The sequence below is a fragment of the Pongo pygmaeus genome, chromosome 16, assembly GCF_028885625.2.
Source record: "Pongo pygmaeus isolate AG05252 chromosome 16, NHGRI_mPonPyg2-v2.0_pri, whole genome shotgun sequence".
Taxonomy (NCBI): domain Eukaryota; kingdom Metazoa; phylum Chordata; class Mammalia; order Primates; family Hominidae; genus Pongo; species Pongo pygmaeus.
Genome location: NC_072389.2, coordinates 84,092,360 through 84,117,275, shown reverse-complemented (window position 1 = coordinate 84,117,275; position 24,916 = coordinate 84,092,360). Strand labels below are relative to the sequence as shown.

General features: G+C 43.0%; 2 protein-coding genes across 9 annotated transcripts in view; one reads left to right on the top strand and one right to left on the bottom strand.

Moving 5' to 3' along the window:
* ACSBG1 (acyl-CoA synthetase bubblegum family member 1) overlaps nucleotides 1-3,481 on the top strand; it is a 62,063-nt gene extending 58,582 nt beyond the window's left edge. For all 7 annotated transcript variants that reach the window (XM_054450851.1, XM_054450850.2, XM_054450853.2 and 4 more), the window contains one exon: nucleotides 1,570-3,481. In XM_054450851.1, the coding sequence (XP_054306826.1) occupies nucleotides 1,570-1,655 (86 nt within the window). In that variant the 3' untranslated portion in view covers nucleotides 1,656-3,481. The remainder of the gene's footprint in view (nucleotides 1-1,569) is intronic.
* IDH3A (isocitrate dehydrogenase (NAD(+)) 3 catalytic subunit alpha) lies at nucleotides 2,560-24,205 on the bottom strand. 2 transcript variants are annotated; one of them, XM_054450857.2, is made up of 11 exons: nucleotides 24,099-24,205; nucleotides 18,231-18,293; nucleotides 15,873-15,956; nucleotides 13,301-13,415; nucleotides 11,732-11,919; nucleotides 11,135-11,268; nucleotides 9,892-9,994; nucleotides 9,725-9,789; nucleotides 7,995-8,079; nucleotides 6,786-6,938; nucleotides 2,560-4,165 (listed from the first exon to the last, which is right to left on the bottom strand). In XM_054450857.2, the coding sequence occupies exons 1-11, from the start codon at nucleotides 24,123-24,125 to the stop codon at nucleotides 4,082-4,084; spliced, it is 1,101 nt and encodes a 366-aa protein (XP_054306832.1). In that variant the 5' UTR covers nucleotides 24,126-24,205; the 3' UTR covers nucleotides 2,560-4,081. The 2 variants fall into 2 exon arrangements, with proteins under 2 accessions (XP_054306832.1, XP_054306833.1); XM_054450858.1 differs by lacking the exon at nucleotides 24,099-24,205 and adding an exon at nucleotides 16,343-16,597.
* Nucleotides 24,206-24,916: the final 711 nt, after the last annotated feature.

Genomic DNA, 24,916 nt, shown 5'->3' with positions numbered 1-24,916 from the left:
GGGATTACAGGCGTGAGCCACTGCACCCAGCTGATATGTGCTAGAACTTTCTAATCTGAACATGACATTTAACTTGGCCTTGACTATGGGACTGTTTTCCCCGAAAATCACAATGAACTACCAGGCCAACACCAAGGGCCTGCTAGTGTTCAGGCTGGAGTCACGTGGTTCTAGGGGTGAGACTACTGTGATCTTCCAGAAAGTCAACTTGTGTGACAAAGGAATAAGGCTGTTCCGGACCACTGCCCACAGAACCAGGAGAGGGTTCTGGTGCAGCCTCAGCTGAAGTCACTCTTGGCTGTAGCCAAGAGAACAGGAGAGGTAGAACAGGAGAAGTAGAAATGGTTATGCCAGCGTGATTCCCTCAAATTCATCAAGGCTGAACCCAGATGCAATTGTCTCCAGCAATGCTGAGCTGCAATCAGAGACCTTGAGCTTATCTGGCTGTCCGCTGCCAGCACACTGAATGCAAGGTCAGAGAGACAGAAGATGTCCTCACTAAGCAGTTAATACAGTGACTTTAAGACAGAAAGTTTCCAGTTACACAGTCAAGAGTGAGTTAGGCACTTTAAGCTACCCAGGACCTCAAATCAGAGCTCTTTCAAACTTGCTTTTGGGGGGTAAATCAAGGTTAAGAAAAGTAATTAGGGGAAGACCTCTCATAAAGACCATGGCAGAGGCTCCCCATAACCTGGGCTTCCCCTACCCCCATTACAACCATCAAAGCATAACGTCCAACGTTGTATAAACGTTCACAAAAATGCAGAGATGATGTGTACTAGTTATCTAATACACTGCTGTGTAACAAATGACCCCCAAAATGTAGCAGCCTAAAGCAATAAACATTTATTATCCACATTTCTGTGGGTCAGGAATCCAGGAACAGCTTAGCTGAGTGGTTCTGGCTTGGATCTCATGGGATTACAGTCAATGTGAGCCGGGTGCAGTCACTTGCAGCTGAGGGTCCACCTCCAGGCTCACTTATGTGGCTGTTGGCAGGCCTCAGCTCCTTGCTGGCTGCTGGCCAGAAACCTCCGTGTGTGGCCAGTGGGCCTCTCATGGGCTGCCTGTGTATCCTCACAACATGGCAGCCGGCTTACCCAGGAAGAATGGCCCAAGAGAAAGCCCAAGACAGAAACCTAGTCTATTTTGTAATTGCTTCAACAATTTATTCATTCAAGAGATGGAACAAATAAATCCATTTCAGAGAAAATGGACTGAGGATCAAAACTGGGTACAGGTCAAGGATAAGGCAGATGTAGTTTACACCACTTTCCTATGTATATAAAAGAAACTGCAGTCTTTTATAACCTATTCTCAGAAGTGACATACCAACCCTTCATCTGTACTCCACTGGCCACAACCAGTGGTATAACACAGGAGACTACACACAAGCTGTATGAATACCAGGAGCGATCACTGTCTTGGAGGCTGGCGACTGACTGTCCTGATTATCTGGCTTAATTCCTGAGTTATATATAGGACTCACTGAGTGTGAGTCTTTACCACACACATTCTCAGAGTTCTCAGAGCCTGGGCCTCACTCATTTCTTCTCATTTCCCTTTTAGGTCCCACGATGAAACTGAAACGGCTCACAGTTTTGGAGAAGTACAAAGATATCATTGACTCCTTTTACCAAGAGCAAAAAATGTAATCAGGGCCTATGCCGGCAGTTTCTACAGAATAGAGGGCAGGCGTTCCAAGCCTCTTCCTGAGCCCCAGGTCTCTTCAGTCTGGGCACAGGCATTTCTGGCAAGTCTGTTAGATCTCCAGGTCAGGACACAGCACTGGCTCTAAATTTACCAGTTCTTACACCAACAATAGCTGACAATTCCGAGAAGCTTCACGTGTGGGTAGTTTTAATTCAGTTTAAGTATTGCTTTTTGTTCAGGTGACAAATGAGATCAGCTCTCCTTCCAGAACAAAAGGGCTGATAATTTTTGGCCTTAGTTCCAGGTAGATTAAAAAGCTGCTAGCTCACATACAGGACAGCCAGCAGCAGGCTGTGGAGGGGGTAAGAGAGAGATGGCTGATACTACTCATGTGCGCTGCAGGAAAAGCAATCAGTTACAACTCACCTAGCGACCTGACTTACTCTGGAATCTTGGTGGACATCGCCGACCCTATTATTCCATTACCAGGCACTCCTCCACCACACACATGCCAACTGACTTGATGCTTAATAAAACTGCTGCTGCCTGTTTGATTCTATTTAATGTATCATTTGAATATTAAACCTTTTAACAGAACTGTCAACAAGGACCTGATTTTTTTTGTCAATTGAGCAGGTGGGACCAGTGCAGAGAGTAGTGGGTATTTAACTCACAGGATTGTGCACAGCAGGCATGCGAGTGACCATTAGTGCCCTGGAATAAACAAAGGTGCAGGATGGGGTCAAGTGGTGCATTCTCATAAAAGCAGCCAACTCTACGTTAGCCTGTCGCCACCAGACCACCCCGCTTCCACTCTGAATACGGGAAGCAGCCATTCTCAGTAGCAAGCTGAGCCAAAATGACTGAAGGCATCTGAACAGGAAACAGGTATAGAAAGCAAACATCTCAGTTTTGGAATTCTTTATTACTTTGAACCCAAGAGCCACTGATAACTAGCACAATCCAATGAAACAGAGGAAGCAGCAGCTTAAACAAAGGAAAATACATTTAAGATTATAAGTCTGGTTACAACCTTAAAAAGTGACCCAGACAGGGATATCACTGCCAAAAAAAAAAAATCCGCTTGTGACCTGGGTACATTTTGCAAAGCCACAGGTTTGCAATGTTACACAAGGGCCAAAGGAGGCCATGAGTTGTCTTTGGTTGTGGGGCCAGAGGGTAACTGTTCATGAAAATAGTGAGCGTCTGAAGATTAAGAAAATCATGCTGCAGCGGAGGAGAAGGGAGAGGCAGGCAGGAAGGGACAGGAGATGCCTGAGGGTCAAAAGCTGAGCCCAAGCCTAAGCCCAAGCTCAAGCTCAAGCCCCAGCATGGCACAATTTTGTGAATTAACTCAGGCTGAGTCGCCTCCAGTCTTTGGAATGTCATCTTATACTGGTACTGCGGAGGCAGAGGGCAGTAATTGGTGCTTTGGGATAGAAGGGGCAGTTGCTGAAATAGAAAATTAACAGCATCCCAAGTTCCTCAATTGCAGCCAAAATACATGTGTTCAGGCCTTTTGGCAGTATCGCCCCCAGAACTACCAGCTGTAGTGTGGTCCATTCCCAGACAGCAACATGCAAGAATAAGTTGACGATACACTCAGCCCTTCTGGCTTAAGATCAGGGACTCAGAGGCTGTGACAACTCATGATGCTGAAAATGTATCCAACGAAAACGAAGTACTAGCTCTCTGCTTCATTAAAAGCTCTTGGAAAGAATATTAAATCTCAAGACAACAAAATAATTGAACACATAATACATTTGTGTCTTTGTATCCAATATATTACCTTTGTCTTATTAACAAAAATTATATCTCTCATTATATATTTCTTGGATCTGAAGTTTTTATTCATACTCAGTAATTTCTGTAAAGGACAAATCTGTCTCTATTTTCCGTATCATTTAGAAATATACCACATTCACTCTTTTTGATGTGAACTTTCCCAGGAAAATTCTCTTGTGCCCATTTAGTTTTAGAAGAGTGTCATTTTGTGCTATTATGTCAATATCCTGTTTTATTTCCATTATGTTTTTCAAAAACCGAAGAAAATAAGGTTTTTCTTAAAAAGTTAGACATTTTCTCTTGTTAATTCTGTATCCTGATATTTACAGCTGAAGAGAAACTATTTTAACTTAAGTGTAAAATGGTTTAGAATAGCAAATGATACAGTCCACTCAGAGTTTACAAAAAAAAACCATTTACCAGGTAGACAATAAATAAAACAAGCACTTGGAAAAAGTTCTTTGAAAACAGACCTAGGGACATCCACCTGCATCTTTGCACAGATTTTGTTAACAAAAGGCCAGATCTAAAAATGTACTGTCAAGAAACAAGTAAACCAATGCATACATACGTAGGTATTCTAAACAGAGGTTTATGTGGTGTCCATTTAGAGTGACTGATGTAAATACCAGTTGTAGAAGCGTTAATCTAAATCTTTTACTCGGCGACAGATTTCCTCTGTGAAGTCTGAGCATTTTGCATTGCCTCCCAAATCTTTTGTCAAGCTCTGAGAAAAGGAAAAAGCAAAAATAAAAGATGTATCCGCAAACTAAACTAAACCAAGGAGATTTTAAAGCCCTCAGTGAGATGCCACCTGGGCAAGTTACTTGGCTGCTCTTTCATTTAGTTCCTCATTTCAAAGTAAGGAACCACTCCACCACCATCTACCCAGCCCAGGAGGATCGGGATCCAATCTCATAGTGTATACAACAGCACTCCGCAAAGAATAAGGTGCTCTTGATGCAAAGGGAGGCAGGGAGCTTTAACAAATTTTCCCTTTGTTCACACTATAGACCCTAATACAGATTAGTTGGTCATAGATATTTTAATAAAAGCAGTTCTAAACAAGAAGTTTCATAAAAATCCTTGGGAAATATGTCTCAGGAATAGACCTGAGACATATTTTGATCTATTTTTGTTTTTATTATTATTATTTTTTTTGAGGTGGAGTCTCACTCTGTTGCCCAGGCTGGAGTGCAGTGGCACGATCCCAGCTCACCACAACCTCTGCCTCCTGGGTTCAAGCGATTCTCCTGCCTCAGCCTCCTGAATAGCTGGGATTACAAGTGCATGCCACCATACCCAACTAATTTTTGTATCTGATCTATTTTTGGAGGCTGGGAAACAAATACGAAAGAAATATTTAAATCACGAACTCTTTTTTTTTTTAAAAAGAGACGGGGTCTCACTATGTGGCCCAGGCTGGTGTTGAACTCAGAGGCTAAGGTGATCCTCCTGCCTCAGCCTATAGCTGCAACTACAGGCATGCACCACCGCACGTGCCTAAATCATTAACTCTTAAACCTCCCTCTTTAGGAAAGAAAGCCTCCCATACAACCGATCTGTTCTACCAGCTTATCCTTTCTTTCCTGCATACAGACCCCAATATATTTAATTCTCTTTATCTTTCCATCCTACACAATAAAAGGGCCCACTATGTAATTCAGGCACCTCTCTACTGGGCTGTAGATTATAACTTCCCAAATACAACTTTAAAGAATAAGAAAATCATATGACCTCCAATGTGACTATCAGGCTGTTAAAAATAAGCCTGAATTTCTTGTATTTTGGCCACACGATGTAATTTCAAATTACAGAATTTTTTTAAAAGGGACCAACTTTGAAGATATTACGCTAAGTGAAATAAGCCAGACTCAAAGGACAAATACTGTATGATTCCACTTACATGAGGTACCTAGAGTAGTCAAATTCATAGAGACAGGAAGCAGAATGGTGGGTGTCAGAGGATGGGAGGGGGGAAGGGAAAGTTACTGTTTAACGGGTGCAGAGTCTCAGTTTGAGAAAATGAAACTTGTCTGGAGATGATTGATGGTGATGGTTACATTACAATGTGAATGTACTTAACATTATTGAACTGTATACCTAAATATGGCTAAAATGGCAAATTTTATGTTATGCATATTTTTCAATTTTTGTTAAAAAGGACCTCAAATTAGGGATGAGTCGTCAAGTGCATTATCTCCTCTAACTTCGGAATAGCCCGCCACACTTCCTCCACAGGCCACAATTGCTTACGGAGGCAGTGGAGCTTGCTGGGTAAGACCCAGACTGCGTGTTAATACCAACCTGGTCATTTAGGAACTGTAAAACCTTGGACAAATTATTTAATCTCTCTGTAACTCAGTTTCCTCATCTATAAAATGGAATTACAGCATCTACTTCAAAGAGTTATAGAAAAACTTTGCTGAGATGACATATAAAGAACTTAAAAGTTGCATAAGTATTCAATTATATTAGTTATTACTTTTATAAAACTTCTGTATTGCTTTTGTATTATAGATGCACACAGTGTAACATATAAGACTATTGTATTAGAGGCACATCTGCATCTGTATCTGCCACTAGATTCCCAGCTCCTTGAGGCTCAGCATCTTACCCTATTCATCATTTTATTCTTCACACCTTATAAGGTACACTCAACAGACGTTTGTTGTGAAGAGGAAAAAGTTGTCTATAAAAATCAATGAACTTGGCCAGGTGTGGTGGCTCATGCCTGTAATCCCAGCACTTTGGGAGGCTGGGGCAGGAGGATCACTTGAGGTCAGGAGTTTTGAGACCAGCCTCGCCAGCATGGTGAAACCCCGTGTCTACTAAAAATACAAAAATTAGCTGGGTGTGGTGGCACACGCCTGTAATCCCAGCTACTAGGGAGTCTGAGGCAGGAGAATTGCTTGAACCCGGGAGGTAGAGGTTGCAGTGAGCCAAGATTATGACACTGCACCCCAGCATGGGTCACAGAGCAAGACTCTGTCTCAAAAAAAAAAAAAATCAATGAACTTGGCCAAGGTCACACAGCTAACAATAGGATAATTGGGCGTGCACCTGATGCTGCCTCCCAAACCACTGACTTTCCACTGTACACTGATGTCTCTACATCAGTGCTTCTTAACTTTTTTTGGATGAAATATCTAGATCCTCACCTCAGAAAATGCACACATGTGCACACATACCCCATTCAATCTGGGACCCACATTAAGAATCCTTGTTCAACATCAAATGCTTGGGCCCGCTTGAGAACTATTATCTGTCACTGTCCCTTTCACTCAGATAAAACATATGGAAGCAATGCATTTTACCCAGCACAAGTAAATCAAGATTCCTGTTACCTTTCCGTCCTTAATTGTAGCAAAACACGCGGCCTCAATTCTTGCAGCATGGTCAAAAAGTCCCATGTGGCGCAGCATCATCACGGCACTGAGCAGGAGGGCTGTGGGATTCGCCATGTCCTTGCCTGCAATGTCTGGAGCCGTCCCATGAACCTACACATCGGGAAAAGGAGCATCATCAAGAGAGAGACAAGAACTAACAGTCCTCTTCTGGGGAAGCTGGAGTCTTAACCATCTTTCCTCAGCAATACAAAATATGCACTGAAAGCTACTGTGTGCAATTCATCTGATACGGACTGAAGAAATAAAGTCTGGGTTGGGCGTGATAGCTCACACCTGTAATGGCAACACTTTGATAGGCCAAGGCAGGAGGATCACTTGACGCCAGGAGTTTAAGACTAGCCTGGGCAACATAGTGAGACCCCATTTCTACAAAAAAATTAGAAATTAGCCAGGCATGGTGGTGCCAGCTACTTGGGAGGCTGAGGCAGGAGGATTGCTTAAGCCTAGCAGTTCAAGCCTGCAGTGAGCTATGATCACACCAGTGTACTCCAGCCTGGGTGACAGAACAAGGCCCCAACTCAAAAATAAATAAATAAATAAAGACTTGAAGAAATAAAGAGCTAAAGTAATTTTTTTAAGTATAAAAATATGGACCAACAATCTTTTTCAGTCAATTTTTGGTAAAATATTTTAAGTAAGGAAGGATACATAATAAATATCTGGAGGGAAATGAAGAGATAAACCAAACATATATATATATACACCCAAACATATATATAAAAACAAACACAGGCTGGGTGCAATGGCTCATACCTGTAATCCCAGCACTTTGGGAGGCCAAGGTGGATGGATCATCTGAGATCAGGAGTTCAAGAACAGCCTGGCCAACATGGTGAAGCCCCATCTCTACTAAAATACAAAAATTAGTCAGGTGTGGTGGCTCACACCTGTAATCCCAGCTACTTGAGAGGCTGAGGCAGGAGAATCACTTGAACCTGGGAGGCAGAGGTCGCAGTGAGCCAAGATTGTGCCACTGCACTCCAGCCTGGGTGACAGAGCGAGACTCCGTCTCAAGAAAAAAAAAAAAAGCATCATTTTGTTTGACAATTTGAAAAACTGGAGTTAAAGCATACTTATACAGATAACTCCTCCTGAGTTCACACGCTGTTCTGACCTGAGTTCTGTTTCAGGTGTCAGGGTCCTTACCGACTCAAAAATTGCAACCCCATTGGCTCCAATGTTGCCACTTGGTGTCACACCAAGACCTCCGATCAATCCTGCACACAGGTCACTAGGGGAAGAAAAGCATTTCAAAGAATGTTTTTAAAAATAAAACATCTCACCTAGCACCCAGATTTTAGTTTTTAATTATCATTCTCCACTAAAAGGAACTAGCATTCCTTGGATAAATGGCTGATTCCAGAGCCAAGGTTAGGAAAATACAGATGAGCCTCGAGCATCTTACTGTGTCAGAAAGCAAGGCAAGGCTCAAAGAACAAAGGGCCGTGTCTAAAGGACACAGGAGACATGGTGAAGGGACCCCCACCAGCCAAGTTAGGACAACCTAGGCATCAATATTCATGATTATGATGATGGATATATCACTGAATAAAACAAAACCATGTCCACAGCTGGCCTCAGTGGCTCACGCCTGTAATCCCAGCACTTTGGGAGGCCAAGGTGGGCAGATCACTTGAGGTCAGGAGTTCGAGACCAGCCTGGCCAACATGGCGAAACCCCATCCCTACTAAAAATACAAAAATTAGCCAGGTGTGGTGGTGTGCACCTGTAATAATACCAACTACTCAGGGGGCTGAGGCAGGAGAATCACTCGAACCCGGGAGGTGGAGGTTGCAGTGAGCCAAGATCGCGCCACTGCACTCTAGCCTGAGAGACAGAGCAAGATTCTATCATAAAAAAGAAAAAAAAGAAAGAAAAAGAAAACCATGTCCATACTGACAGATAAACAAGAAGGAAGAGCATTCTTACAGTAGCGTGCCAACTCATAAATATAGAAAAAATAGCCTTAGAAAATCACCATTTGAGGCCTGGCGTGGTGGCTCACACCTGTAATCCCAGCACTTTGGGAGGCCAAGGTGGGCGGATCACGAGGTCAGGAGATCGAGACCATCCTGGCTAACACAGTGAAACCCCATCTCTACTAAAAATACAAAAAATTAGCCGGGCATGGTGGCGGGCGCCTGTAGTCCCAGCTACTCGGGAGGCTGAGGCAGGAGAATGGTGTGAACCCAGGAGGTGGAGCTTGCAGTGAGTTAAGATCGCACCACTGCACTCCAGCCTGGGCGACAGAGCAAGACTCCGCCTCAAAAAAAAAAAAAAGAAAATCACCATTTGGCCAACATCTTATCTCTGTGTGTGTGGGGGGGAGAGAGAGACAGAGAGAGAGAGAGAAGCACAGACAAAGAAGGAGAGGAGGAAGAGGAAGGGAGGAAGGAGAAAGGGAGGGAAATGGGAAGGAGTAATAAAGTAAATGTGATAAAATGCTGACATCTGGGGAATGTGGAATCTGGGTGCTGAGTACAAGGGAATTCTTTGTACCACTCTTACAACTTTTCTGTAAGTCTGAAATTATGTCAAAAGTTACCAAAAAATAATAACAATGATCACCCACCTACCTAGCTATACATAACAAAAACTTGAAATCAATCAATCAATCAAACATTTAAAAACTGGGAAGAGTGAGCTAATAATGATTAGGGAGAAAGAGCCCAGCGATGATTTGGCAAATAAATGAAGGAACAAGCCACCCAACATGTAATCATTCATATCACAGCCTGAACTGTTAGAATTCAATTCATATGTTACAACAAATACTCTATTTTATAATACTCAATTGAAAATGTTAAGCCATAATTATTTTAGGATGTTTATAAGTAAATCATAGGCTAAAATAAAAAGGTTGCGGCCAGACTCACCTAAGGATGTCTCCATACAAATTTGGCATAACAAGAACATCGAATTGGGAAGGATCTTGTACCATCTACAAGGAATACATTTGTGCATTTAGTAATCAAAATCTGCATCCCCACAACACACAGACACTATGCACCATAAAAAGTAGCAGGTGTGAATATATACTTACATTCAAACATACTGTATCAAGGTACATCTCATTAAATTTAATATCTTTACAGTTTTCTGCAACTTCCCTGCATTTTTGTAGAAAAAGCCCATCTGACATCCGCCTGTATTTAATCAAATAAAAACTGCTGAAAAAAGTCTTACAGAAAGAAAAGAATCAAATCAAAGAAGTAAAGTAAGTTCAAGAAATTTAAGTTCCAGAAGCCAAGCTACCTGATCTCAATTACAATAAAATTATTTCTTAGGTAGTTAATAAAATATAAGCTGAAAATGTTTTAGGATCCTTCTGAAAGTATGAAAGAGTAAAAATGTAAAATAGTTTGATCATAATAGAAAAGACTATATTTTTATAGTGTTATCTAACAAGAATTAAGAAATATCCACTAATATTATTAAAATTGCTTTAAAAGGTTAACATAATTTAAATAGTTTTACTATTTTGCATGTTCAATGCTTTTCTTAGGTTAGGAAAACTGTTAATATATTCAGAGGACTTTAACAGCCTCTGCATGAGAATTTAAATTGCCAGAGTAACACATCAGGTATGGTTAGCACTACTTTAAGCCTCCCACTATTCCACTTCTAAAACGTATGCTATGTGGCCTCTGCTGATGGCCACAGCATCTGGGGACCCAGAGGCTCCAACTTCCTTTCCTGATAACCCTCAGTCCCTCCTTGAGCTTCCAGGACCTGAATCACCATCCCCTCCTCATTTGCTCCTGTCATTCGCCCAGGGAGGCACAGTAAACAGGAGACTCCAGGCTGGGCGCAGAGGCTCATGCCTGTAATCCTAGCACTTTGGGAGCCCAAGGCGAGCGGATCACTTAAGGTCAGGAGTTTGAGACCAGCCTGGCCAACATGGTGAAACCCCATCTCCACTGAAAATACAAAAATTAGCCAGTCATGGTGGCATGTGCCTGTAGTCCCAGTTACTCGGGAAGCTGAGGCAGGAGAATTGCTGGAACCCGGGAGGCAGAGGTTGCAGTGAGCCAAGATCGCACCACTGCACTCCAGCCTGGGCAACAGAAAGAGACTCCGTCTCAAAAAAAAAAAAAAAAAAACAAAAGAGGAGAAAAGAGGAGAGACTCCGACAGAAGAGAGATGCCGGATCTTTGGATTGTTACAAGGTTCTTTTTCAAAGATATTAGGAATCAAGGAGCAAGCTGAAGAGGAGAAAGGGAAGCCCTGTCACTGCTCTCCCACAACAAAGCAAGATGGGGTGCCGGGCCCCGCAAGGAGCTCACATGATGTTGGCTTTGTGCACTGCCGTGACGTTGCTCCGGTGGTTGTTCCGGGCATACTCAAAGGCAAACTCAGCAATGCGCTTGCTCGCCCCCTCGGTGATGAGCTTGATACTCTGCACGACTCCATCAACAATCTGCAAGACAGGAAGTCCCGCCTCACTGGAAAGAGTGACAGCAACGCAGTGGGAGACAGAGGGTGGGGAGTAGACAGTAACATTTGTGGCAGGCCTGCACAGTGCCAGCTAGCATGACTAATCACACACACTGCTATGTCAATGGGGTTCATGTTAACTCCAGCCCTAAGAGGTAAGTATTATGAGCCCCACTGCACAGATGAAGAAAACTGAGATGCAGAGACAGTCATCTGCAGAAGAGCATACTTGTGAAGCGAGGGATTCAAAATTCAGAGGGCATATTCCCAAGCTTGTGACCTGAACCACCATGCCTTACATCTGTTTGAGTACTGTCAGCCAGACACCCAGCACCAAGACAAACACCCACAACTCCTCACAGAGATAAAGCAGATCTGTCTCTGGCGTCCCAGATGCACAGAAAGCAGTCCAAGCAGGAATAAAAAAGAGTCTGGAGTTAACATACCACATGCTCAATTCCACTGTATTCTCCTTCTGTGTTCTCTCGAATGGTCACAATATTTACGTCGGTATAAGGGGTTTTATAGCCTTCGATAGAGACACATGGTCGGACATTCGCGTAAAGGTCAAATGTCTTGCGCAGCAGTAAATTCATAGATGGGTGACCGGCTGCTATTGGGGTCTTCAAAGGGCCTGTTATACAGAAGAAAACCCAGATGACACTAGAAGGCATTCTGGTCTCACGTGTAACCTACTAACCCACCTCGGCTACCTTGTGAAATGTGTTCTGCCTCTAATTCACTCTCTACCTGAGATTCAAATGAAGGAGGAAAACTTCCTCATGGGAGCTTTCTGGAACATTAACTGCATTTCTTATCTTAAGAACTTCCTGAGGATCAAGCATTGTAATCATGTGCTTGACATGATCTAATCCTTATCATCACCTTGTACAACAGCAACTCTGTTACTGTCATTTAAAAATGAAGAAAAAAGAAAAAATAAACTAAGTATAAAAAATTTGCCCAAGCCTTCTAGCCAGTAAGTAGCAGAGATGAGATTCAATGTTGGTTCTGTCTGTGGTTTTAAAGCCTATGCTTGCTCTGGCCTACAGTCTCAGGCCTGTAATCCCAACATTTTGGGAAGCCAAGGCAGGCGGATCGCTTGAGGTCAGGAGTCCAAGACCAGCCTGGCCAACATGGGGAAACCCTGTCTCTACTAAAAATACAAAAATTAGCTGGGTGTTGTGGTGCATGCCTGTAATCCCAGCTACTTGGGAGGCTGAGGCAGGAGAATAGCTTGAACCCGGGAGGCGGAGGTTGTAGTGAGCCAAGATCACGCCACTGCACTCCAGCCTGGGCGACAGAGCGAGACTCTCAAAAAATATAAAAATAAAGCCTATGCTGAATTTAAATCTACCACATGCTAGTATTTTTGAATCATGGCCTTAAACATGTATTAATTAAAATAATGATAAAAATGTAGGCCAGGCATAGTGGCTCAGTCAGGCCTGTAATCCCAGCACTTTGGGAGGCAGAGGCAGAAGGATTGCTTGAGCTTAGGTATTCCAGATCAGCCTGGGAAACATAGTGAGACCCCATCTCTACAAAACTTTTTAAAAAATTAGTTGGGCATGGTGGCACACCTGTAGTCCTAGCTACACGGGAGGCTGAGGTGGGAGGATTGCTTGAGCTCGGGAGGTCAAGGCTGCAGTGAGCTGTGATCACACCACTGCACTCCAGCCTGGGCGACAGAGCGAGACTCTGTCGCAAAAAAATAATTAAAGTAAATAAATAAATATACAAATGTGAAAATTAAGCAAAAGATATATATAGTTGAAGATTAAATAGAGATACTGTTATTTGGCATCATCCAGTAATACTTTAATGTTTTTACTGGGGGGAAAAAAATGTCCCAAATGAATAAAACATCTTACTATGAGTAGTTACTTCATAAAAGAATGGCTTTACCTTCACAGATGGCCAGGCCTTATTCAGTTTAAATGCATAAATTTTCAAAACTATGTAACCCCTGTGGCGGAAATCTGTAAAAATCCCCGTCTCTACTTCAGTGCTACCTTTCAAGCCCATCTTGTTCTTATCCATGGACTCTTTAGCCTCTGAAGGGATCATCCACTTTCCTCCAGGTCCTTGAATGGCAGTGACATTCCGCTCCTCCCACTGAATAGGCGCCTAGATGCCACATCACAGAGTACAGTGAGCTGGAGAGACTTAAAGGAAACTGACATTCATACTGCAATGATGAACAAACTTTTTCAACTTTGTTTTTGAGATAGAGTCCCGCTCTGTCGCCTAGGCTAGAGTGAAGCAGCACAATCTTGGCTCAATGTAACCTCCGCCTCCCAGGTTCCAGTGATTCTCTTGCCTCAGCCTCCTGTGTAGCTGGGATTACAGGTGCGCGCCACCACATCCAGCTAATTTTTTTGTATTTTTTTGTAGAGACAGGGTCTCACCATGTTGGCCAAGCTGGTCTCGAACTACTGACCTCAGGTGATCTGCCCACTTCGGCCTCCCAAAGTGCTGGGATTACAGACATGAGCTATCGCGCCCAGCCCTTTTTCAACTTTGGATGTGACTGCTAAAAACAGTAAAGGTCCAGAAAGTTCCTGGCATGCAAGAAGAGATGTCATTCTCTAGCAGGCCCAGAGGGATTCTCTACATTATCTGTGCCCAGTCATCACTCCCAGCTACCACCTGCCCACTTATTTTTTTTCACAAGGGCTCTTAACAGTGGCTATAATTAGAATATCATAAGTAGCAGAGGAATATGATTCACAGAAACATTATACAGTACTGATACATGGATGAAACTTAAAAACATCATGCTAAGTGAAAGAAGCCAATCATAAAAGACCGTATATTATAAGATTCTATTTATATGAAATGTCCCAAATAGGCAAACCTACAGATACAGAAAGTAGATGAGTGGTTGGCTGCCTAGGGCAGGGGAAGAAAAAGGGGGAGGGGGGAGGGAGGGAGAGAGACGAAATGGGGAGTGACTGCATAGAGTATGGGGTTTCTTTTTTGGTGAGGAAAATGGTCCAAAATTAGATTGTGGTGATGGTTGCATAACTCTGTGAATGTACTAAAAACCACTGGATTGAAAGGTGCACTTTAAAAGGATGAATTAGGCCCGGCATGGTGGCTCACGCCTGTAATCCCTGCACTCTGAGAAGCCAAGGTGGGTGGATCACCTGAGGTCAGGAGTTCCAGCCCAGCCTGGCCAACATGGTGAAACCCTGCCTCTACTAAAAATACAAAAATTAGCTGGGTGTGGTGGCGGGCACCTGTAATCTCAGCTACTGGGGAAGCTGAGGCAGGAGAATAGCTTGAACCTGGGAGACGGAGGTTGCAGTGAGCCAGGATCACGCCATTGCACTCCAGCCTGTGCAACAAGAGCGAAACAATGTCTCAAAACAAATGAAACATAAAAATAAAAAATAAATAAAAGGATGAATTATATCTCGATAAAGCTGTTTTTAAAAAACAATATTACATTGTTTAAAATATAGGCCAGGCCCGGTGCAGAGGCTAAGGTGGGCAGATCACCTGAGGTCAGGAGTTCGAGACCAGCCTGACCAATATGATGAAACCCTGTCTCTACTAAAAATACAAAAATTAGCCAGGCGTGGTGGCATGTGCCTGTAATCCCAGCTACTTGGAAGGCTGAGACAGGAGAATTGCTTGAACCCGGGAGGCAGAGGTTGCAGTGAGCTGAGATTGCTTCATTGCACTTCAGCCTGGGCAACAAGAGCAAAACTCCATCTCAAAAAAAAAAAAAAAAAATATATATATATATATATACACACACACATATATGTATGTATTGCATAACCTATGAATGTACCAGTTGAAGGTATAAACAAACATCCCTTTCTCTCTACCTACATCCTTCATGTGTGTACAGCTAGCACACTGAACATGTCCTAGGACAGAAGCTCAGTCAGACACGGTGCTGTTCACAAGCAGCTTACAGCTGAATCCACTTACAGAATTTTTAAATTATCTACCTGTATCAAAGGCTCAGCTGTTAGAAGTAATAATACTCCATTCTTGATAACACATCAGAAATTTTATTTTAAAGAGATTATTTCAAAAGCACCTATATAGATTTTTGAAACAGCAATTCTAGCCTTATTTTATTTTATTTAATTTTTGCAAAAAGGTGGGTGATTTGGCAGGGCTTAAAATATCTTAAGCCCAAGCAGGACTTAAAGATCCACAAATACTGCAGTACTACTTTGATTACATATAACTGATGCCAATGCAGGAGCTTAAACTATCAACAACAGGAGCAGCCAGCCAGGTGCGGTGGCTCACACCTATAAATTCAAGCACTTTGGGAGGTGAAGGTGGGAGGATCGCTTGAGCCCCAGAGTTCAAGACCAGCCTGGGGAATAGGGCAAGACCTCGTCTCTAAATTAAAAAAAAAAAAAGAAAGAAAGAAATAATGGCAGTAGCAAACACTGAGACACACACTGTTAAAGTGACAATTGGTGGAGATTAACAACAGACCTTACTAAATTTCATAGAAATGGGTACAATGCATCCTAAAAGTTCACAGAATCCAACTGGCTAAGAAAACTTTTCAGTGAATCATCATTAAATGTATCTTTTAAGCCCACTTACTTTGGCAGCATCAAAAATCTTCATAACTGCAGCTGAAATTTCTGGGCCAATACCATCTCCTGGAATTAAAGTTACTGTCTGAACCTGAACATAAGAAATCATCAAAGAAGACAGTAAGAATTTTTGTTTTTGAAGGCTTAAAAAAGAATATTTTGACAGAGAAATCCACTTTATGAGATGTCTCAGGAAGATTCAAATGCTGTTAAGAAAACAAACATACCTCCCCCAGGGTCATCAAAAGGGAGGCAGGAATTAACAGACAAGAGACTCTGCAATCCTACTCTTTACCTGAGTTCAGAGGTTTTAAAAAGAATCCAAATGATACTCTTTACATCAAACGAAAATAAATTAAACTACCGAGTAGATTTCCTAATTGATATTTCTTTTCAGACAAGCTGCAAAGAGACCAATTAATTCAAACCTTTAAAACCAAAGACAACAACAACAAAAAATTAACAATGTTCTCTCACTAAAATTTAGAGGGTTTCTCATGAAGGCAAGTGTTTTCCTTTCCTTTCCATTGTGATCTTGGAAAGCTTCTCATGCAACTTCTTCAGTCTTGCAAAACACTTTCAGACACATTTCCAAAATATTACTGAGGTCTGTTTTGGTACTCAGGGAAAATCAGACTTTTTATCAAGAAAGCTTCCATTTTTTTCTTAGTTCCTCTATAAAACTGTCTGCTTAAATCTAAGAGTAATCTACGTAAGCTTGGCAAAGTTGATCTGCAACCAAAAAGAATAGTATATGTCATCATACCTGCAAAGCCTGAGTCACACTTAGAATGACAATTATTGTTTTTATAATGTAACAGCAATGATTTATTCTAAGGCTTCAGGCAAAACAAAGCCAGCATTTCAAACGCAGAAATAAAAATATGTAAGGGAGAAGATCAGCACCTCTTTTTCCATTTGGGGACCATATATTTTATCATCTTGGGACTTTACCCCACCTAGGGGCTTGGCTTTTTTTCAATTCTAGTTGCTTGAACTGCATTTTTAAAAAGTCACTAATTCAAGTTTCCTTGGTCCTTTGCCTTCCAATGATGTCTGCCCAGATACATGGACTAATTATTTCTGATTAGTTTCTGTACAAGTGAAGAAACATTTTTATTTTTTTCATTTTTCTAATTTTCAATTTATATTTTTTAGAGATGAAGACTCACTACGTTGCCAGGCAGGAGCGCAGTGGCCACTCACAGGTGTGACCACAGCTCACTGCAGCCTCGAACTCCTGGCCTTAAGCAAGTCTCCCACCTCAGCCTTAGCCAGGGCTAAGGCTCATACCAGTTTTCTTGGGTTGAAGAAATCTTTAAAAAAAATTAATATATCCTCTTATTTCTTCAAAAATAACCTCCTCCATCAAGCTAATTTCTTTTTCAAATAAATAGCCTGAAAATTAAATAATAGCAGAGAGCAATGATCATCTTATTAGCTTTCAGAATGCGTTTGAAATGCTAGCATGGCTATCCTCGAGCTTGAAGTGCAAGCCCCATCCTGCATTTTTGGCATAAGCAGAGCCAAAAGAATGCTTTGGCTACTTCTTCCTGTTCTCCCAACATGTAATAATAAATGTCATCAAGTTACCAGAAAATCTGCTTTTCTTCCACAATACAGAAAGTAAATGGAGGAAAAAATGTACTATGGTCTTATAAATCTTTCACGGCATAGATGTTATATGGGAGTATAGGAATTATGAAATCCAAATCAGATTCCATAAAAGGCGGGGCGGGGATAAAAACAAATAGGAAGTCACTGACCCACAGTCTTAGAATGTTCCAAAAATGTGGTATCAGCTTTTAAAGCACAGAATTTTGATGCTGGGAATTCTAAAAGCAGCAGATTTAATGAACAATAGATGATCTACTACTGTGATAGTCTACAAAGCCTATATAAGGAAAGTATAAGCCTACAAGGCTTATAGATGTTCGAGGCATTCCTAATTGGCACTTGATCTACTGGGTTTAGGGAAGCTCATAAAATAAAAATGCAAAGCAGGTTTTGAAGCTTCTCAACAATTTTCTCTCAACTTGTACTAGTTTTGAAAAAAGCTGTCTCACCAAAACGAGATTGTAAAATAAAATAACAGGCTCAAGGGTACTTTCTATTTTTAACAAGGCTCCCTCAAGATATTAATGTGACAAACTTACATAGCCAGCTGTAAGATAATTCTTTCAAATGTGCAAGTAACCTAACAGATTTGTGCATGTCAGCCAATAATTTCAACATACATTATAAATATGGCCAATTTTCCCGAATTCTAAATGAATGGAGATAAAATGCTATATAATAAATGTATTAGAGCATCTTTCTTGAGAAACTTCTAAAAGGAAAAAATAAAAGACATAATTATACTCACACCACCAGTAAAACCTCTGGTCACCTGTTTTGGGTTGTGGAATGCCCCCAGCAGCCGAGAGACCTATATTGATATCAACAGAGAAATATCACACACAGAATTAAACCACATACAGTAAACAAGAGCAAGGAAGTCCTGATGGATGGTAATGCTGCAACTTGGCACAGATATATTCAGTAGCTTCCCAGGAATACAAATCTCATGTATTAGCTCAATGTGGCAAGCTATCTCAGATTTGAAAGCCTAAATACTCAGATTTTTACTTTAGATTGAGAACTTAAGTACTGTATATTTTCAAAGTCAATTTAACGAATATAAGTTGTCAAATAAAAGATGTTGAAGGTAGAATAAAACTACTTTTTCAGCTCAAACATACAGGTTTTTCTCAGATGAGTGGATCATTTTGTGCCAACCTTCTTGACCATTAGGTCAATTTAGGGCTAACATATATTCTAAGAAAATTACCATTAATTTTAGAGCCAGGATGTTCCTCATGAAATCCAGAGCACAACTCACTTATGGGGTCTCCCTAGGTTGCCCAGGATGGAGTGCAGTGACTATTCAAAGGCACAATCATAACTCACTGCAGCCTCCAACTCCTGGGCTCTAGTGACCCTCTTGCCTCAGCCTCCTGAGTAGGTGGGATTACAGGTGTGCACCACGACACCTGGCAACTTGCTTATTTCATAAGTGGAGACACTGGTCCCAAAGAAAAGGATTTGACTAAGGTCACACAGCGACTAATTGGCAAAATGGAAACCCACATACAGGTCTTCTGACTCCTGGTCCAGTGCTCCTTCAATTATACATTATATCTATTCTGTGAATATTAAGAAATTACACTTTATAATAAAATCTAAGAAAGTTTATTTAATACCATCTGATGCCCATGCCATGCAGAATAAAGATTTTAAATAAATTATTGCTTCTTCTGATAATATAGGTAATGTGGTCATTACTGTCAGTTTGCTGGGACTAGGAAAAGATACAAAATATAAAATAAAAGTTACCCAGTAATCCCACCACACCAAGATATTACCACTGGTACGTGTTTTTTTTTTTTTTTTCCTCTCTCCAATTAACATTATCATATACCAGAAATATAAATTTTAAAGGTTTATTATAAACTTTCATAACTTAGTCCTTGAGAACTGGTACAAAGTCATACTACATTATTATAAACAATATAAAAAAAGAAACTGGGTACATAGACCAAAGGTATTAAAATGCATTACAATTTTTTTTTTTTTTGAGACAGAGTTTCACTCTTGTTGCCCAGGCTGGAGTGCAATGGTGCAATCTCGGCTCACTGCAACCACCACCTCGTGGGTTTGCCTCAGCCTCCCGAAAGTAGCTGGGATTACAGGCATGCACCACCACACCTGGCTAATCTTTTTGTATTTTTAGTAGAGACGGGGTTTCTCCATGTTGGCCAGGCTGGTCTCAAACTCCTGACCTCAGGTGATCCACCCGCCTTGGACACCCAAAGTCCTGGGATTACAGGCGTGAGCCACCGCACCCGGCTGCATTAAATTTTTTAAAAAGTAACTTTTTCTCCTGCTAGATTCATGAGCAAAGACACATTTGTTATATCCTATCTTGATATTTTTTTCTGGGGTCTGAACCTTTGCTGAAATATTTATTGGCATGTAACAACCAACAGCCAATAAAGGTATGAATGAATTTTATTCTCTAATCTTCTGGTATCTATAGTCATGACTCTGCATTGAAAATAAGACAGGGCCAAATCCAAAAGAATGCCAAAACCATTGGCCAAAACGTTAATAGGGCATGATTCATCCACCAGCGAGTGGGCTATTGGAAGGGAGGCCATTTAAAGGCTACTTGGTGACAAGAAAATTGACATGTGTCCTTTCTCCTCTCCCTGAACAAAAAAGAAGGAAAAGACATTCACACAAAACTCATGTCCTTGTGACAGAAGACCCAACCAACCAGCCTGCGCAACAAAGTGAGACCCTGTCTCTACAAAATTAGCCAGGTATGGTGGTGCACACCAATGGTCTCAGCTACATGGGAGGCTAAGTCGGCTTGAGCTCAGGACTGCTTGAGCCCAGGAGTTTGAGGCTTCTGTGAGCTATGATTATGCCACTGCACTCCAGCCTAGGTAACGGACAAAAAAAAAAAAAAAAAAAAAGAAAAGAAAGAAAGAATGAAAAAGACCTGACCCAAACAACTGATTTTAAAATGTAAACCCATCCTACCTGCATATGCTGGGGGCAGCAATGTAAACCCAGGAGTGTAAGGATTTGTGTTTTGTTCACTGTTGTGTCTAGTGTCTAGAACAGTCCCTGGCTCATAGAAGGTATTCAATAATTTAAACAAACAAACAAACAAAACTGAGTCCAGCCTCAGTCACATCTCTATCTGAAGAGTTTCCAACCCAACAAGTAGCCTTAATACTTGCAATGATCTTCTTTAATGACCAGTCTTTTCTATGTTTGTCATCTCTCTTGCATGATCTTAGAATAAAGTAGTACTGCACCTAAGTCATCACAACCACCCAGAACTTTAAGTAAAATAAAATTTTCCAAAGCACCATTTAAAGGTTACTTTGTGACAAGCAGAGCATAAAACTGACATGAGGCCGGGCGCGGTGGCTCACGCTTGTAATCCCAGCACTTTGGGAGGCTGAGGCAGGCAGATCACCTGAGGTCAGGAGTTCAAGACCAGCCTGACCAACATGGAAAAACCCTGTCTCTACTAAAAATACAAAATTAGCCAGGCGTGGTGGCACATGCCTGTAATCCCAGCTACTCAGGAGGCTGAGGGAAGAGAATCACTTTAACCCGGGAGGCAGAGGTTGCGGTGAGCCAAGATCGCGCCATTGCACTCCAGCCTGGGTGACAAGAGTGAAACTCCATCTCAAAAAAAAAAAAAAAAAAAAGGCCGGGCAGAGTGGCTCACGCTTGTAATCCCAGCACCTTGGGAGGCCGAGGCGGGTGGATCACCTGAGGTCAGGAGTTCAAGACCAGCCTGGCCAACATGGTGAAACCCTGTCTCTACTAAAAATACAAACATCAGCCGGGTGTGATGGTGGGTGCCTGTAATCCCAGCTACTTGGGAGGCTCAGGCAAGAGAATCGCTTGAACCCAGGAGGTGGAGGTTGCAGTGAGCCAAGATCTCACCATTCCACTCCAGCCTGGGCAACAGGAGCGAAACTCTGTCTCCAAAACAAAAAAAAAATTGACATGAGTCCTTTCTCCTCTCCCAGCCCAAAAAAGAGGGAAAAGACATTCACACAAAACTAGCTTATGTCTCTGTGACAGAAGACCTGACCAATCAGCCTAGACAACAGAGTGAGACCCCACCTCTACAAAAAAATTTTAAATATTAGCCAGGTATGGTGGCACACACCAGTAGTCCCAGCTACATGGAAGGCTGAGACGGCAGGACGTCTACTTTATAGAATACTCATATGTGCATATATATATATATATCTCACATCATTTTATTTATATAAAACCTGTAGAGATAGGCATTAGTGGCACTTTTCAGATGAGGAAACTGAGGCCAGGTTCATGAAGCCTGGACCAAAATCCTGAACTCTGGACTTCAGGTCGTGGGCCATCTTAATCCACAACTCATTTCCTTTTTAACTTAAAAACATGTAAATAGTGTTGTACACGGGTTCTGATATGGGTTTAAAAAAAAAAAATCTTTTTTTTTTTTGAGACAGAGTCTTGCTGTTACCCAGGTAGGAGCATGATCTCCTTTCACTGCAGCCTCCACCTCCTGGGTTCAAGTGACTCTCCTGCCTCAGCCTCCCGAGTAGCTGGGATTACAGGCATGTGCCACCACGCCCAGCAAATTTTTGTATTTTTAGTAGAGACGAGGTTTCGCCATGTTGGCCAGGCTGGTCTTGAACTCCCGACCTCAAGTGATCCGCCCACTTTGGCCTCCCAAAGTGCTAGAATTACAGGCATGAGCCACCATGCCTGGCCACAAACAATCTTAAATGGAAACTCAACACAGGAACTGTCCTGATTGAAACCGGCATCCAGCTCAGCACCTCCACCATCCTGGGGTCAGCCTCTGAGCCACCTTCTGCTCCAATCCCTAAAGTGAGAAGCTGGCCCAGAAGTCAAATGACTCTGCCAAAGGTCACACAGGGAGTGCATGTCAGAGAACCTCATCTTCTGACTCCACAACCCAACACTTTCTGAATACCTACTATGAGGGTTTTTTCATGCAGATCACATTAAAGGCAAAACAAATTTACCAGCACAATCATTATCAAGTGTTGCCTTAGTGCCTCACTGTGAAGGCAAATGTACCTACCAAAGATGAATTGGGTGTTAAATGTAAGTTCAGAGATTAAAGGACTGAGTTCAGTTTTCACAGTAACACAGAAGTTGCTTTACTTTTAGGAGCAAATGTGACATAAGAGTTATCATCACAAGCAAATCTGGGCCTGAAGAGGGTGACAAAGTAGAATCTAGTTATTGAACAAAAAAACCAGTTAATGATGCCCATGAAAACCACTGTCTGTTGGAGACAGATAAACATATTGATAAGAAAGCTTCAGATTTTTGTGTTCCTTCTGTACATACCAAGTGCTTTCACATACATTATTTTATTTAATACTCAAACAACTCTGTGATGTAAGTATAGATAGTCACAAATGGGCATATTAAGGCTTAGAGATGTTTAGTAATTTGCTTAGGGTCACACAGCCAATCAGTGGCATTGCTAGGATTTAAATCTGAGACTGCTAAATTCCAGTACAGAGATCTTTTCCTTAAATAACAGTGCATCTCTGGACCTCTCTTTAAACCGAAAAAAAGGGAGAAAAGTACTATCAAACTTATAGAAAAACGTTAAATTGTTTATAGATTTCTAGGGGACCACCCTTTCATAGCAACAGGAGACTTGAGGCCTGATGGCCTGTACCCATCATTTGCTATGTGACCTTGGGAAATGGGAACCAAGACACCTAGGTTCCTCTCCCAGGTCTGACACCGACCTCCTGTGTGACCTTGAGCAAATTCTTCTTCAGGCACAGGTTAGTTCCACTGAGAAGCTACGGAACTGCATAGATGATCTGAAACCCTTTCCAGCTCTGGCATCCGAGCTGTCAAGGAGAGCTAAAGCGTTCCAGATTGCAGGATTCCCACCAATGAAAGGTAAAAGGAAGGCTCTGCTGGTCTCTCTCTCCGAAGGTTCAGAGGGTAATTCCAAGGTGTAAGATGCCCTATGTCCTATGAAAGGGAAACAGCTACAAGAGCACTAGAGGTCTGACTGGGAAGAGCGCCAAAGGGAAAACAATCTGATAGGGAAAAGGGCCGCAGGATTCTCTCACCTGGGAAAACCTCCCAAGCTCAACGCCAGTGCCCGTGGCACCTGCGGCTCCCCGGCCAAGAACCGCGCAGACAGCGGACGAGAGGTCTGGGCGGTGCTGAGGGCATCAGCCCGGCAGCAGGGCCGCAGCCGGGGAAGCGGCCCGGAGGGCGGAGCCGGGACAGAGGCTCCCGTGACCTTCCCGGGCTCGGCGCGAAGCCTGGGCTCTGGCCGGGGCGGATGCGGGTGACGGCAGCCTGGGCTCTGGCCGGGGCGGATGCGGGTGACGGCAGCCGGCTCTCGGCAGGAGCAGGGCCGGCGCCCCCCGCCTTGACCTTGACGCCGTCCCCGCCTCTGCGCTGCTGACCCGGCCCGGGGCGGCCCATACACTGCGAGCCGGCCACGGAGCGCGGGGCATGGGCGACCAGGACCGGCTCCCAAACTGTCCCCGCGGGCCGCCACCGCCTCCCTGTCTGGCCCGCGGGCCCGCCCACACCCGGCACGCGACCGGCTCTCCTGCCAGCCCTCGCGGCCAGCCTGCCTGCCACACGCCGGCCTGCCAGCGCTCACCTTGGAGATCCACGCGGGCCCAGCCATCGCTTCCCCTCCTGGCTCCGCAGCAACAGCGGCAGCAGCAGTGCGCAAGCGCCCACCCCTCGCTCGGAGCCCGCCCCTGCATGGCCACGGCCCCTGAACGCCCCGCCCCCGAGGCCGCCTCAGGATTGCTTTGCGCTCGCTCGCTGCCCCGCCCCTGGACATTCCGCTGGCCAATCGCCGGGCTCGTCTCTCTGTGACTGGCCTGGCTGGGCTCCAGGCGGACCCGGAAACTGCGGGGCCGGGATCTCCGGGAAAGCTTCCTCCTCTCCTCCCTGGTTCATTGACTCGCTGTTAAGGTAAGACGTTTGTTCCACACCTATTAGGTGCTGATTAATCTTCTAGGATCTTGGGGATATAGCGCTCCTCATAGAGTTTACAATACCGTGGAGAAAGACACATAATTTTCTTATTCCACAAATTTTGATTTTTTTTTTTTTGAGACCGGGTCTCGCTCTGTCGCCCAGGCTGGAGTGCAGTAGCGCGAACAGCTTCACTACAAAGCCTCGACCTCCTGGGATCAAGTAATTACTAAGCCCAGTCCAACTTTTTCTTTTCTTTTTTTTTTTTTTTCGTAGAGATGGGGGTCTCGCTATGTTGCTCAGGCTGGTCTCGAACTCCAGAGTTCAAGCGATCTGCTTGCCCCAGGCTCACAAAGTGAGCCACTGCGACTGGCCGAATTTTATTTTCTACCAGCTTTATTGAAGTATAATTTTATATATCATAACATTTACTCACTGGAAGTGTACAGTTTGATGATTTGTAGCAAATGTAAACAGTTGCACAACCATCAC